Consider the following 13,599-nt stretch of genomic DNA (forward strand, 5'->3'; position numbering starts at 1 on the left):
GGAGAGGGTGGGATGGAGCCACTTCTCCTGCTGGGTGAGGGAGGGTGGCCTCTCCAGCTCATTGCCTCCTGGGTCCTCCCCTTTTGTGTGTGCTGGGCACCCTGCATGGCCACCATTCTGTTTCCTATACAGCGGTGAGTGCCTGCAGTGGAGTAGGAAAGGTGTGTGACGTGGGGCAGGGGAAATGGGTAAAGCAGATTGGGGTGGTGGGTTAGGATTTGCATTTTTCTCTGCATGGTAAAGTTTCAAAGCTGTGTTAAGTCAATGTTCAGTTGTAAACTTTTGAAAGAACAACCATAATGTTTTGTTCAGAGTTACCAACGTTTCAGAGTTACAAACAACTTCCATTCCCGAGGTGTTTGTAACTCTGAGGTTCTACTGTATATAATATGCTCCAATTCTTAGATGACTCATCAAAAGTAACTTACCCTGCTGTTCCTGTTGTCCCATTTATCTCAGAGTTTAAAATGCCTGTTGTATTGTTTATAGACAGGGTAACCTGATTTCTTTGCTAGATTTCAATGCAGCAGTTTCCTCATACATCATACGATTTTGCAATGGACTTCCAGGTGTTAATCAGTTGGGCAAGTACCAAAATGTAGTGTACACATTATCTTTTCCCCCCAATAATCAAAATATGCAAGTCAAAACACTCCTTAAATATTTATTCTGCAGAGCAGGATATTTAGGGAATATAGTGTATATATTTTCATAAATATGCAAAATATTTCTTAGTTTCTGTAATCTGAAATCATAACTTTTTCACCATGAAAGTCTACAAGTCCACAGCATTGATAATGACTTCAAGATGCATTGAAGCTGATACTGTATCTTAATTATGCAACTGTTAAAAATACCATTTGTTTTTAATTAAAAATACAGAAAATAAACCAAAATACAATTTGGCATGTGACGCATATAGCTGCTTACAGATAGATCTCTTCCATCATGATAGCCTGCTCTTTTTAGCACTAACTAGTTCTTGTTAGAGACATTGTTCCTATTGTGTCTTTGAGTAACTAAGAATTAACTAATTTTTATATCAATGTTCTTTTTACTATTTGTGCTGTTTATTTTCTATAATTCTCTCGGGTTGGACAGTGAAAATAGACTAGGCAATTTCTCTTGTTTCCAGTCTTTCATTTCCAGCCTCTCATGTTATTAGCATCGTGCTTCAATGTTTGGGTTTTAGATGTAGCAGAATCAATTCAAACTGTCATCCATTTAAAAAGAAGCGCATAGTTAGCCAGTAAACTGTTGTTAAATCCTGTATTTACATCTGAGTTACATTGGTGTTTCTTCTTAAATATTGCAGTTTCTGGATTTTCAATTTGGTGGGTACTTTTGTTGATAGTGGAATACATCAACTTTTTAAAAAACTTGGGTGTCCTGTTCTGAGAACAGTACTGTCTATAAAAAGATATTAATCCAGCAAGAAAAATGTCTTTATTCATGAGAAATATCTCACTCTTGACCTAAAGTAACTTCAATCTAGTGCCAAATATTTTGTTTTTCTTTAATAAACATCAAACATGTTTTCACTTGCAAACTTATTGGGATTGATGGGCTGACTTTCAATTTTTTTTAAATCTTTTCTCTTTTGTGAGAAGTGAGAAGAATTAATATTTGTTTGTGACTATCCCAAGTTTGTCATTAGGTAATTAACAAAAATTGGATTGTATTTGTTGACTGGCCAATTTCTATTAAATTTGTTGCTTTTTAAAGCGTCTTGAGCCAAACACAAAACCTGTGTTTAAGAAATCCAAAAAGAGAAACAGATCTTAAAAGAAGGAAATAAATTATTACTTTTAATATGTTCTTGTATGTATGTTGACGTTAAGGCTGTATGTTAATTGTGAAGCCTTGGGTGTTCTGAAGAAGCATAGTAAGAAGAGTTGATGAGTTTTGTATTACTGTTGTAGGCAGAGAAACAAAAGTGTAATTGCTGAGCTACCTGGTATGTGGTGCCCTTTCAGCATCTGAGGAAAATGTTATTAAGGTAGACCAACACAACCTTAACTAACATTAAACAAAGGTTGTTTTTTTCTGTGTGAATTGCCTTGTGTTTTAAAGAACCTGCATAAATTGGTGATGTAAAATAAAAAGCAGGTAATACAATTCCTTGAAAAGAATACCAATGATGTAGTGAACCACCAGAGACTGTAGTGAGTGTTTGACTATGAAAACTGTCAACATTAGATTTAATGTGGCTGTTGCAACTTAGTATGAATCTGCTGTCATGTTTAGAAGACCTAGGACATTACCTAGTAAAGAACATTGTCATTACTTAATGCAGCACTTCAGATTGGTGACACTGAAGTTGCTGTTGACACTAGAGTAAATGGAGCCATTGGAATCTGGTGTCATATGGAGATAGGTCACTGCCTAGCAAGCAGTGTTGTCGTAGTGTTAATGGGGTGTTTTCAAACTGGCATAGCTTAAATCAGTTATGAAATAGAACAGTATTTTCTAGAACAGTAAAGTGGAAAAATATAGGTGATACTTGTGTAAGTTGTAGGTATACTGTAACACCAGAAGCTTGGTGTAGAATCTCCATTTGTACACTTTGCAAAACTTTTTTTTTTTAAAGTGAGACATCAGGGACCCAATTTCAAAAACATCTGTCTTTATTTCCCAGTATTTTAGAATACATTAGTTCTATACAAGTTCCAGCTACACAGAAAATGAAAAGCCCTCCAGTGGTCGATTTTATTAGGTTGTTTTATCTTTATCCTGTAGTAAAACATTTAGTAGATATTCCCATTCTTTCCCTGCTTACACACAATTCTCTGATGCAACCTTAATTTTGATTTTTGCCAGCAATCCATCATAACTAAGACTGTGTCTTGGACCTAATACTGATATTTTGATATTTGACACCTCTCAGCAAATGGTCTTAAACACTGATGTCTAGAGACGTTGCTTGTTTTTTCCTGTTTTCCCATTAGATGGTAGCAGTGACTTTCAGCAACATACTGCTCTCTTCCTGGTCTCTGCATGTTTCCTCCTGTGATCAGCATGCTATACTGCTGGGAAAATGAGTGAACTCATTGCGTTCTACCTTCCTAAACTCCTGGTGCATTGTCAACTGGACACAGTATTGCTCTTTTTACAATCCTAAACCATTGTGTACTGTACATTGCTAAACTGTGGGGGTGGCTGCTGTGTGTAATGTGTGTGTGGTTTTTCTACTGTACAATGTGAATATAGGGCCAGATCTTGCAAGTTGCGTAGTGACCTCATTTCCCCTTGGCTTTTAAAACAATATTGAAAGATTTGAGGATGCTTGGCACCTTGTAGGATTAGTCCCATGCAGGGGCGGCAGGTTTGTATAATTTTGGGTGGTGACCAGAATGTGTCCAAGTCCTGCCCCCCCCCCCCCCCCGCCTTTTGTTTTTTAAAATAATGTAAAAATAGACTGGAAACAGTAAGCGTTTAACAGTTTTCTTATATTGCACAGTATGGATGTGTGTGGAAGGATGAGGGTTCTGGCTGAGGGTGTGAGAGGGGGCTCGGGCTATGGCAGAGGGTTGGGGTGTGAGGGGATGAGGGCTGTGGCTGGGGATGAGGGTTCTGGGGTGGGGCTGAGGATGAGGGGTTTGGGGTGTGGGAGGGGGCTCAGGGCTAGTGCAGAGGATTGGAGTGTGGAGGATGGAGGCTCTGGGGTGAGGCTCGGAATGTGGAGTTAGGGTGTGAGGGGGGCTCAGTGCTGGGGCAGAGAGTTGGGGTGTTGGGGGGATGAGGGCTCTGGGGTGGGGCTGGGGATAAGGGCTAGGGCAGAGGGTTGGGGTTTGAGAGGGGCTCAGTGCTGGAGCAGAGGGTTGGGGTGAAGGCTGCGGGGTGGGGCCAAGGATGAGGGGTTCACGGTGCACGACAGGGTTCAGGGCTGGGGCAGAGGGTTGAGGTGTGGGGGTGAAGGCTGTGGGCTGGGGCCAGGGATGAGGGGTTCATGGTGCACGAGGGGGCTCAGTGCTGGGGCAGAGGGTTGGGATGTGGGGGTGAGGACTGAGAGGTGGGGCCAGGGATGAGGGGTTCACAGTGCACGAGGGGGTTCAGGGCTGAGGCAGAGAGTTGGAATGCTGGGGGTGCAGGTTCTGGCTGGGGGTGCAGGCTCTGGGGTGGGGCTGGGGATGAGGAGTTTGGGGTTAAGGCAAGCTGTGCTGGGGCTGGGGATGAGGAGTTTGGAATGCAGGCAGGCCGCCCTGGGGCTGGGGTCAGAGAGGAGAACTCCACAGTCCCCCCAGCTCTCTCCCACTGGCAGCACACTCATCTGGCGCAATCACTGCATGTGCTTCTAGGGGCGGCCCCCTCTCAGGTCCAGGAAGCCTCTCCTGTGGTGGGTGACGGAGGTTGGAGGGCTGCCATCACGTGTGCATCTCCTCCCTTCCTCCTTCTGCAGGCGATGGTGCCTCTCCCTTTTGTAGCAGGCAGCGGCTGGCGAGGGAGCGGAGTGCAGTATGGAGCGGCAGGGCAGCTGCCAAGGGCACAGGCAGGGATGCTCCAGGGGAGGCATGCAGGGGTGGCAGGCAGGGCCGGGGGATGCTCCGAGGGAGGTGCACAGGGCGGCAAGTGGGACCAGGGGAGAGACCCAGCCCTGAACATTGGTGGAGCTGAACCCCCGAGCCTTGAACTTGCTGGAGCATGGGCATCACAGGCCCATATAACTCCCTGCCCCTGCTCCCATGTGCTTGTGAAGTACTCTGGGGGGCCCTTTGAGGCACAGGTGCTGTAAACCCAAGATACTGCTTATTATTTGAAGTTATAGCAGTAGAATGTTGCCCTATAAATGAAGTTTGTTTTATGGAACAGAAATGAAATATATTTCTCTACCAAATTATTAACAACTAGAGGTTACAGGATATATGCAGATTAGCAAAGTGCTTTTGACCTAGCACAGGATGCAAGGAAATGTATATCTGAGAGTTAGTGTCTATGAAACTTGTAACTTATGGTTTAAATAGTGTAGGGTGGGGGTGAATTGCCACATTTTGTTTCTGGAGTCACCATGTATTTTTACAGAGTTCTATAATATTTGTGGTAATTACATCAACAACTTTGTTTTTCCTATAGCAGGCTGATTTTAGAAGGATGAAGGGTGAACTGATTGCCTAATGATTTCCAGACAGGATTAAAATGTTTGTCTACAGACTTCTCAAGTATCTTACTTCAGCCATTCCCCTTCAAGCCTCAAATAAACCCTGCACTGAGCTGTCCCTGAGCCTGGTCTTCAAGTTTTCCCTATGCTGAGCTGACTACATTCAGTGTCCTGAGTCCACTGCCTTGGGAATGGCTCTCTGAGTCATACCCCTGACTGTAACTGAATGCTGAAGCCTGTCACCTAGCCTCAGCCCTCTCTGGGAGGTGAGAGGGGCAAAGTTTCCATTTTCTTTCCAGGGAACAACTGTGTACCAGTGATTGTCTCCTGTCACAGAAACAAAATCCAAGTATGTTAGGAAAAGATTTATTTGGCATAGGAAAGAAAAATATAAATGAATTTTAACATAAGTTAACAGAATAAAATGAGTATCAGAGGGGTAGCCGTATTAGTCTGGATCTGTAAAAGCAGCAAAGAGTCCTGTGGCACCTTATAGACTGACAGACGTATTGGAGCAAGAGCTTTCGTGGGTGATCCGACGAAGTGGGTATTCACCCACAAAAGCTCATGCTGCAATACATCTGTGAGTCTATAAGGTGCCACAGGACTCTTTGCTGCTTTTACAGAATAAAATGACACTGCTGGATTCTAGGCAAACCTTCCTGAGACGGAGTAAATCTTGTGGTGACAGTCTATTGACTAAATAGAATTAAAAGCTTTATGTCAACAATGCTTGTATGCTTTGTCTCCTGCAGTCTGTTGAATCATTTAATTCAAACATCCTTTCTGTAGACCAGAATCTCTCTCTCTAATGGTCACCCTCTCTCCACCCCCAGCCCCAATTCCATGGCTTGTGCAAAGGTTTACACATTCTTAGATCACTTTGCGGTGATTAATCACTGTGCCCAGCAACATGGGACTACAGATAACCAATCTGTACTATGATTGTTTTGTTCATGTTGCTCTTTTCCCCTATGACAGTCTTTAAAGGATTTAGCACTCCTAATATAAAGCTTTACCGTAGGGCATGCCTGTCCTGTAACCCTTCCCCCCACAAGCTGGCTGAGCGTGGTGCTGCAGGGACTTCTTGCTTGACTTCCCCCTCACCTGGGTTTTCTTACTTTCCCAGGGATTCAGATGTCTCACACCTCTGACTGGGTCACTCTAAGTTCAATCCGCTTCCGGGATAACAGATGTCCAGGATAAAGGTTCTTCTGCTCCTTTTGGACTTTTCTTCAGCCCACCCTCTGGGCTTAGTTCCTGTTCCCTTCTGGATTACTTTTAAATCTCTCAGGCACTGGGATAGAGCCCTGACTCTTAGTCTTCTTCCCTAGAGTCCTCTCAGAGTCTCAGTCCCTTGTAGGCTACCTTTCTATCTTCTCTGCTCTGGGATAGTCCACCGATTCCCAGGCTACATTCCAGGGGTCGTCCAGACCCTACTTCAGGGGCTTCACAGGAGCCCAGCTTGCTCTTTGTTTTCTCCTGTCAACTCTTTTATGAGGTCAAAGTGTTTCGGGTTGTCACCTGACCCAAGTTAGTCCAGCCTCCCAAGACTGGGAAAGGTAATTATGGCACAAGTGGAGCTGACTAACTCAGGCCTCCTGGCCCTTAAAGGGGCAGGCAGCCCCGTCACAGAGATTTTATCATCTCTTCAGTCTGTCCTTTTAGAGATGATGGGCACAAATCCCAGGATGCTTACTCATTCTTAACCTATAATCCAACCTACTCCATGGCAGAGTGTTCCAATGGTACTCTGTCTGCGACTCTAGAGCCTTTCTTAGAGGGACTCCACAGAGCACAGGGGGGCAGTGCAAAAAAAATTAATATAGCCGTTGGTTGCATTAACCTTTGAGGACTTGCCATTGGTGATGGGGTGATATGCATCCTCTTTCCTAGTCTTGGGTATTTGAAGCCTTCAGCATCTGGGCAAAAGGGCAAGGGGAAGGAGCTGTAGAGAAGGCATCACTACATGGCTGGTTCCCATCACCTTCGGCTCAACAATACTACATTATTTTTTATACCATTGTTCCATGAATTCGGTGCAGCATCATGACTCCTACTTTCAGTTCTAGTTTTCTGGAACAGACAAATAGTGAGGTGGACTTTATTCTCAATTTGTAAATCATGCTTATTTTGTCCCAAGCTGCTTGTAACAAAGAAGCATCTGAACTTATGTTCCCAATGCTTTCTACATTGCATGCACCCCTGCAGCTAACAGGTTGCATTTTAATTTGAAAATGCCTTCCCCTTTTCCATGGTGTGGGAGTATCCGTGATGTTAGCTTGTCCTCCGCCCCTCCCCCCGCCCTTCCGAGTCTTGATGTTGAAGGGAGAATGCATAGTTGTAGCACCATTCACAGGAGAGAAAAACCCAGCACTGTAGGATCAACTAGAATGGTACTGTCACACAAACAGGGGTGGGGTGGGATGTGGAAGAGGAGCGTAAGGAGGAGGGGAGAAAAGGAACCAGGCAAAAGACGTGAGAGGAAGGGAATGTAAGACAGAGGAAAGGGATCCGCAAATGTGTGGCTTTTGTGTCTGTGTCCTGCTAGGGTGCATAGGAATTGGATAGTATCCCTTTAATTAGTTGGCGCCACACAGTACAATGTAGCATTTGGAGTCAGATATGTCCTTATCTATGTGAAATTGGGAAAAACATACAGCAGACTGGAAACAGTATATGCTAAAGGGATGTAAAAACAGTTTGTGTTTCAGCTCCAGCTAATCCTGACAATAAAATGTTTACACAGTGTGTTTTATAATAGTCACTCTTGGTCCTTCTGAATTGCACGAGATAGCTAAAAGATTAAAGATTAACTAAATATATCAAATTGCTCTTAATATTGGCCAAGTATAAAGATGTAAGGAGAATCTTTACTGCGAGTTCAGAGCATATGGGGACTTTCATCCTCTTCTCCACCAAGACCTGCCTTTTAGGGTTGATGACATTCCAAACTCTCTCATGTACTGTAATCAGACATTACAGTAGAAAAGGTTATGTTTTAATCTCAACTTCAGTGTTAGAAATCTTAATGATTGTTTATAACATTGTGATATTGTAACTGAGAGCAGAATTTTGACTAGTTAATATATTCAATAGCTTCCTGAAGGAAGGAAGTAGTCTGCCCATAACTAGAGCAGTTTTGTGCCAGTAGTAGTCAAATACTATCAATAAAAGCAGCAATGAGAAACTGGCTAGGAAAGTCGGAATTATTTTTGTACAAGATATTTGCAGTGCTATGCATTTGTCTTTTTAAATGGGATTTAAGAATTGCATAGCTGTGCAACTTCACAGTTCTAATGAAGTGATTCACTTCAGTATAGGACAAGAAATTGCTGAAGTCTATTGAAAGATATAAAATGACACATTTCTTGAATATCAAATTTCACATGACGTTCAAGTTGCTAACGGCTTTTGTTTGAATTAAAGCATATATAGTTTTAAATCCTTGTTGTTTGCCTTGCAGACCTTTCGGCAGCCCAAAGAAAGTTTGCCCACTCTCTGAGGGATTTTAAATTTGAATTCATTGGCGATGCAGAGACGGATGATGAAAGATGTATAGGTATGTAAAAGCTCTGTGTGTGCACATGCGTGTGCATTACTGCTTTTGTTATGCACTCCTATTCCATTATTTCTTTTTTTCTTTTTCCATGTTACAGATGCATCCTTGCGTGAGTTTTCAAATTTCTTAAAAAATCTGGAAGAGCAAAGAGAAATCTTGGTGAGTTGCAACGTTTTACTGTAAACAAATCATAAGATGGATTAAGAGTCAATTAGCTCCTCCCTGCCGAGCTGCTGCAGTGGCCCAAGCCTGGCGAAGCCAGTGAGTGGACTTGGGGTGGGGGCCACCTGGGTGGTGTGAAATGGAGTGGGCTCGCGAGGGGGCTGTGCACCCTCCAGGGGAGTTCAGGGGGCAGGGAGGGGGGAACCTGGTCTGGGGAGCAGCCCCTGGGGATGGCTGGCATGCACCCCAGGTTAAGAACCACTGCACTAAACTAATAAGATCTGCATTTTAATTTAATTTTAAATGAAGCTTCTTACACTTTTTTAAAAACTTGTTTACTTTACATACAACAATCGTTTATGGACTTATAGAGAAAGACCTTCTAAAAACGTTAAAATGTATTACCGGCACGCAAAACCTTAAATTAGAGTGAATAATGAAGATTTGGCACACCACCTCTGAAACGTTGCCGACCCCTGTTCTGGATCATAACATCTCCCCCAGTCTGTGACTGATAGCTGTGTCTTGATCTCTGTGAAAGTCAAATATGGCTCAGCATTGACAGGAAGCTATGAGGCTAAGCCATTCTACTTGCTCCTCCATGCCAAGTGCTCTACATTCTGCGCTGAAACAAGTTCAGCAGTTCAGTTCTCTTCTCTCTGTGTCTCCAATTTTAATGTCCCTATTTCTGGCAGTAACAAGCCCAGGGGCAGTCATGGTTTCTCAGGGTGGAAAAATGTGAGGCTCTGCCATGCTATCCTGGCTTGGAGCCACATCTTCTGGCAGAGTTAGGGTCAATGGGGAGTGAGCAGGCAGTTCTTCTTCTGAATTGCTCAGGGATGCTGCATTATGTATTGAACATGTGTTATGGCAGAGGGATTGTCTGGCATGGAGATGCTAAGTTGGAGGGCTCATGATTAAAAAAAAAAAATGCCTCTATACTCTGCTGTTCCTTGTGAACAGACCGGATGAGAACAAAAGGAAGAAGGCATGGTACTGCCTAAAGAAAAGGATACATAAAAACAACAGAAAAAACAGAAGAAGGGGAGTTTTATAACCAAATCTGTTCCATGATCAGAGGCAGAACTTTTGGTGGGTAGAAATGAGGGGCATAGCTTGGGCTTTGCCTTCAGTTGATGAACTTGTTCCATTATAGTTGGCTGTGCAGCAAGATGTTGCAGTTGGCTTTCAGTACATCTTTAAGGAAAATTAACAGTTTAGGTAGCCACCTTTCTTACCAAGTAAGCTTATTGGCATGATTTTTGACTATGCAGGTTGTCGACTTGCATCTCTTCCGTTTAATACAATAGATGAATGATTAAAATGGAGGCTTTGTACTGCAACATTTTTTCCCATCTTGTGTGTGGGGGAGGATGATTGAGAGATCTAGGATGACTTGTCAGCTACCTGTATACACAGGAGTATGGCATGCCAAGGCAAGAGATGAACAGCATATGAATCTGGTAAGAACAGGGTACTCCATCATAGTGGAATTAATGCTGATTTTGCCTCACAGGACTGACTTTGAGATTTTATGCTCACTAATTTTTAACAGTGCTTAAATGCTACAGTAAAAGAGGCTCTAGAAAAACGTAAAATCTATAGATTCCACTTTAAATGCCTGGCTTCCCTGCTCATAGATTTTGTTTTTAAGGTCCAGTACGTGTTAGTAATTGCCCCCGTTAAGTAAATGATGATAATTAATGGTAACTGATAAGATTTCACTGTTACTTGTTTTAATGCAAGGAACATGGTGTTTTTAAAAGATTAATTTAACTCTAGGTAGTCTGTAGTCTAGCTTCTTTCCAATAGATATAATTTACTTTCCACCTAAATTCACATATGTGATTACAGAAGTACCTGCAGGGATTAGATAGGATTTGTGTGAGAGATTTGCATTGATTCACATAGCTCTGATCACATATGTGGAAACTAATACATGGATTTCTTATCTTTGGGGCAGTATTGTTCTTAGTCTCCAGTATGGTATTAGTTTCTAGAGGTTATCTGTGTAGAAATTCTGTGTTTCAGGCGCTTATTTGCCAACATCAGCAGTCAGACATACTTCAGTTAGAATTAACAGACAAATTCGGAGCTGTAGAGGAGTGTTGGAGGTAGGAGCAGGGAGAAATACCAGTGGCACCTGAACGGTGTGAATGGAGGCATTTTGCTTGTGTAAAGTTGTGAAGTCTGCTGGGGCATTGGGAACTCAGTGCACATAAGTTTTTCTTGCATGTTTGACGCAGCTGGTGGTTTGTCCTGCTGTTGTGCTGGAGTTTGATTCATCATCGCTGCGATTCATGATTCTTCATGTGCCACTCAACCCTTCCTCTGTTGCATGCTGAATACCATGTGGAGCATTGTAGAACATTCAAAGCAATGGTCTTGCGTGGATATTAGATATCTCAAAATGCTGTGCTGTAAGAGTGGGTGTTTTGCTGTTGTCAAAATGTCTTCTCTCGCCACAGTTGTAAAGAATAGCATCCATCTTGCTGTTTTCTTCCACCTCTGATGTGACTGTGTTAGTGGAGTTGTATGTGTAGAGCTAGTAAAAGTCTTTGGGATACTTCAGGAATTACAATTTTTATAATTATCGAAGCCATATCTTGGGATATTCCAATACCAACTTCAACACTGAAAATAGGAGAATTTTGTGGCGCATTTCACTGACTTCCTCAGCAACAGTGATAACATGTAGCCAAATGCAGCTCTGGATCCATAGAATGCACTCTTGGCTGTATAATCTCTGGACACTGCAATTATGCTATGACCATTGTGTTAGTTCCTCTTTTCATATGCAGCCTGTTTGCAGGTAAGGAAGTTATATGACATTATACGTGTACTGTATGCTGGTTGCCTTATGGAAAACATGAAACGAAATGGAAAAGATCACGTAAAGCATGTGTTCAGACAATGAAAGATCTGATGACAAAGTTCCTCATGGAGCTAATATTTCAAATGGAAACTGAATACTTTTCCTGAGGTGTGGGTTTTTTCATCAGTACTTCTATAGTCTAGCACAGGCTCAGGGGTGCAGGCTTTGGGAGGCGCTTACCTCAAGCGGCTCCCGGAAGCAGCGGCATGTCCCTTCTCTGGCTCCTATGTGGAGGCACGGCCAGGCATTTCTGTGCGCTGCCTCGTCCACAGTTTAGAGGGGGCCATTGGAGCACGTAGGAGGCAGAGGGGGGCCATGCCGCACTCATGGAGTGGCCCCCAACAGTGCTCCCCAGCTGGAGCGCCGAAGCTGGGCAAGTCCCAGACCCTGCACCCCAGCAGGAGCTCGAGGGCTGGCTTAAAATGGCTGCGGGCCATAGTTTGCCCACCCCTGCTCTAGCAAATATTTTAGAACCGTATCGCCATTAAGGTGAGCAAGTGGAAAGAGAACCAAGGGAATTAGTTTCTGAAAAAATTAATTTGTGTGTTGTTGGGGAGATCGTCTGCTGATCTGATTCCGTTTCTTTGGCTCCTCAATGAACAGTGTAATTGTGCCAAAGTTTCATGGATGTTCTATTGAAATCAATGGAATGTTAGAATGCTCTGCACCCACAACGTTTGTCGCCAGGGCTATAAAGATTTTCAGTTGTGGTGCAATGTTTATGCTACACATTTTAAAGCTTTTCACAAAGGAGTTCCTCCCATTCCAACATCCTCTTATCAGGCTTTTTTTTTTTCCTCTTTGCTATTCTGAAAAGCAATGTGAAGGCTTGTGACTCGTACAGTGGCTGTGACTGTGCTGAGCGAATTGCAGATAAGAAGTACAGTTACAGATAAGATATAGTGTATGAATTCCTTTTGCTTAATTACGGACACATGTATGCTTAATAGGTTGCTGTTTTTTAAAATTACATTTTGTGTGTTCAGCAAATGCAAAAATGATTTTAATAGCCATATGGTAAATGCAAATATTTCAGACTTTGAATTCCAGATTAGGATAAAAAGCTTTTTCAAGTATATTTTACATAGTTTCCCAAGGCAGTTGCAACATGTGTAGATGTGAATCTTGAGTTCATAAAATTTTCCATACTGTCCACCCCATTTTGGCCTGCTACCATGTTGATCTGGCATGGGTTGGATATGTAATATTTGCATGCAAGCAGTTTTATTTTTGTTTTCAGTTTAAGGATTTCCGTTAGTTGCAAAGGTCATGTTTCTAAATACCAAGGGATTTAGTAGGTTTGTGAAAAGAAAATCCAGGCATTAACCCAAGAATTCAGTTGAATTATAGAGTGGCCCAGAGAAAACAAATTGCACTTTTCCATAACACTGTAACTTAATGGAATTCCCCAAGGCAAATATGAAGCAGGGCACTTTGCCTCTGGAGGCCATTCTGGAAATGTTTCTGTTATATTAAGGATGAGTGGAATATAGGAAGTCATGTCTAACTGGTTCGGCATTACAGAAATATTCTAGTTTAATCAGAGGTCTGTAGTCACTCTAAGTCGTTGTCAGCCATTAATGGAAAAGTTTCTTCTTACTTAACTTAAAATGTATTTTAGAATCTTGTTTCCAGTCAACTTACTTTAGGTATGATAGATCCTAACTCTAGCACTGATAGTTATAGTTAGGCTCTGCAGTAGAAATAGTAACTATTTCTTAGGAAGTTAGAGCTTTGTGAAAAAATTTTAAAATTGGCCTGAAATTGAAAATATTTCAAAAATAGCAAATTGTGGAAATTGTGGAGTATTTTCTGCCCATCTTCTGAATTTAATTTATTTTGTCTCTAAGAGTGAGATCTTCACTCTTGTTGTGGCATCTTAATGCCGCATGAAAGGGCTGGAGT

At 42.5% G+C, this 13,599-nt stretch overlaps 1 protein-coding gene across 3 annotated transcripts in view; it reads left to right on the forward strand.

The window, feature by feature from the left end:
* Positions 1-13,599, forward strand: part of ARHGAP10 (Rho GTPase activating protein 10) — a 248,895-nt gene that overhangs the window by 84,114 nt on the left and 151,182 nt on the right. For all 3 annotated transcript variants that reach the window (XM_050946362.1, XM_050946365.1, XM_050946364.1), the window contains exons 2-3: positions 8,562-8,657; positions 8,755-8,816. In XM_050946362.1, the coding sequence (XP_050802319.1) occupies positions 8,562-8,657; positions 8,755-8,816 (158 nt within the window). The remainder of the gene's footprint in view (positions 1-8,561; positions 8,658-8,754; positions 8,817-13,599) is intronic.

Source organism: Gopherus flavomarginatus, chromosome 3 (genome assembly GCF_025201925.1).
Source record: "Gopherus flavomarginatus isolate rGopFla2 chromosome 3, rGopFla2.mat.asm, whole genome shotgun sequence".
NCBI classification, from domain to species: Eukaryota; Metazoa; Chordata; order Testudines; family Testudinidae; genus Gopherus; species Gopherus flavomarginatus.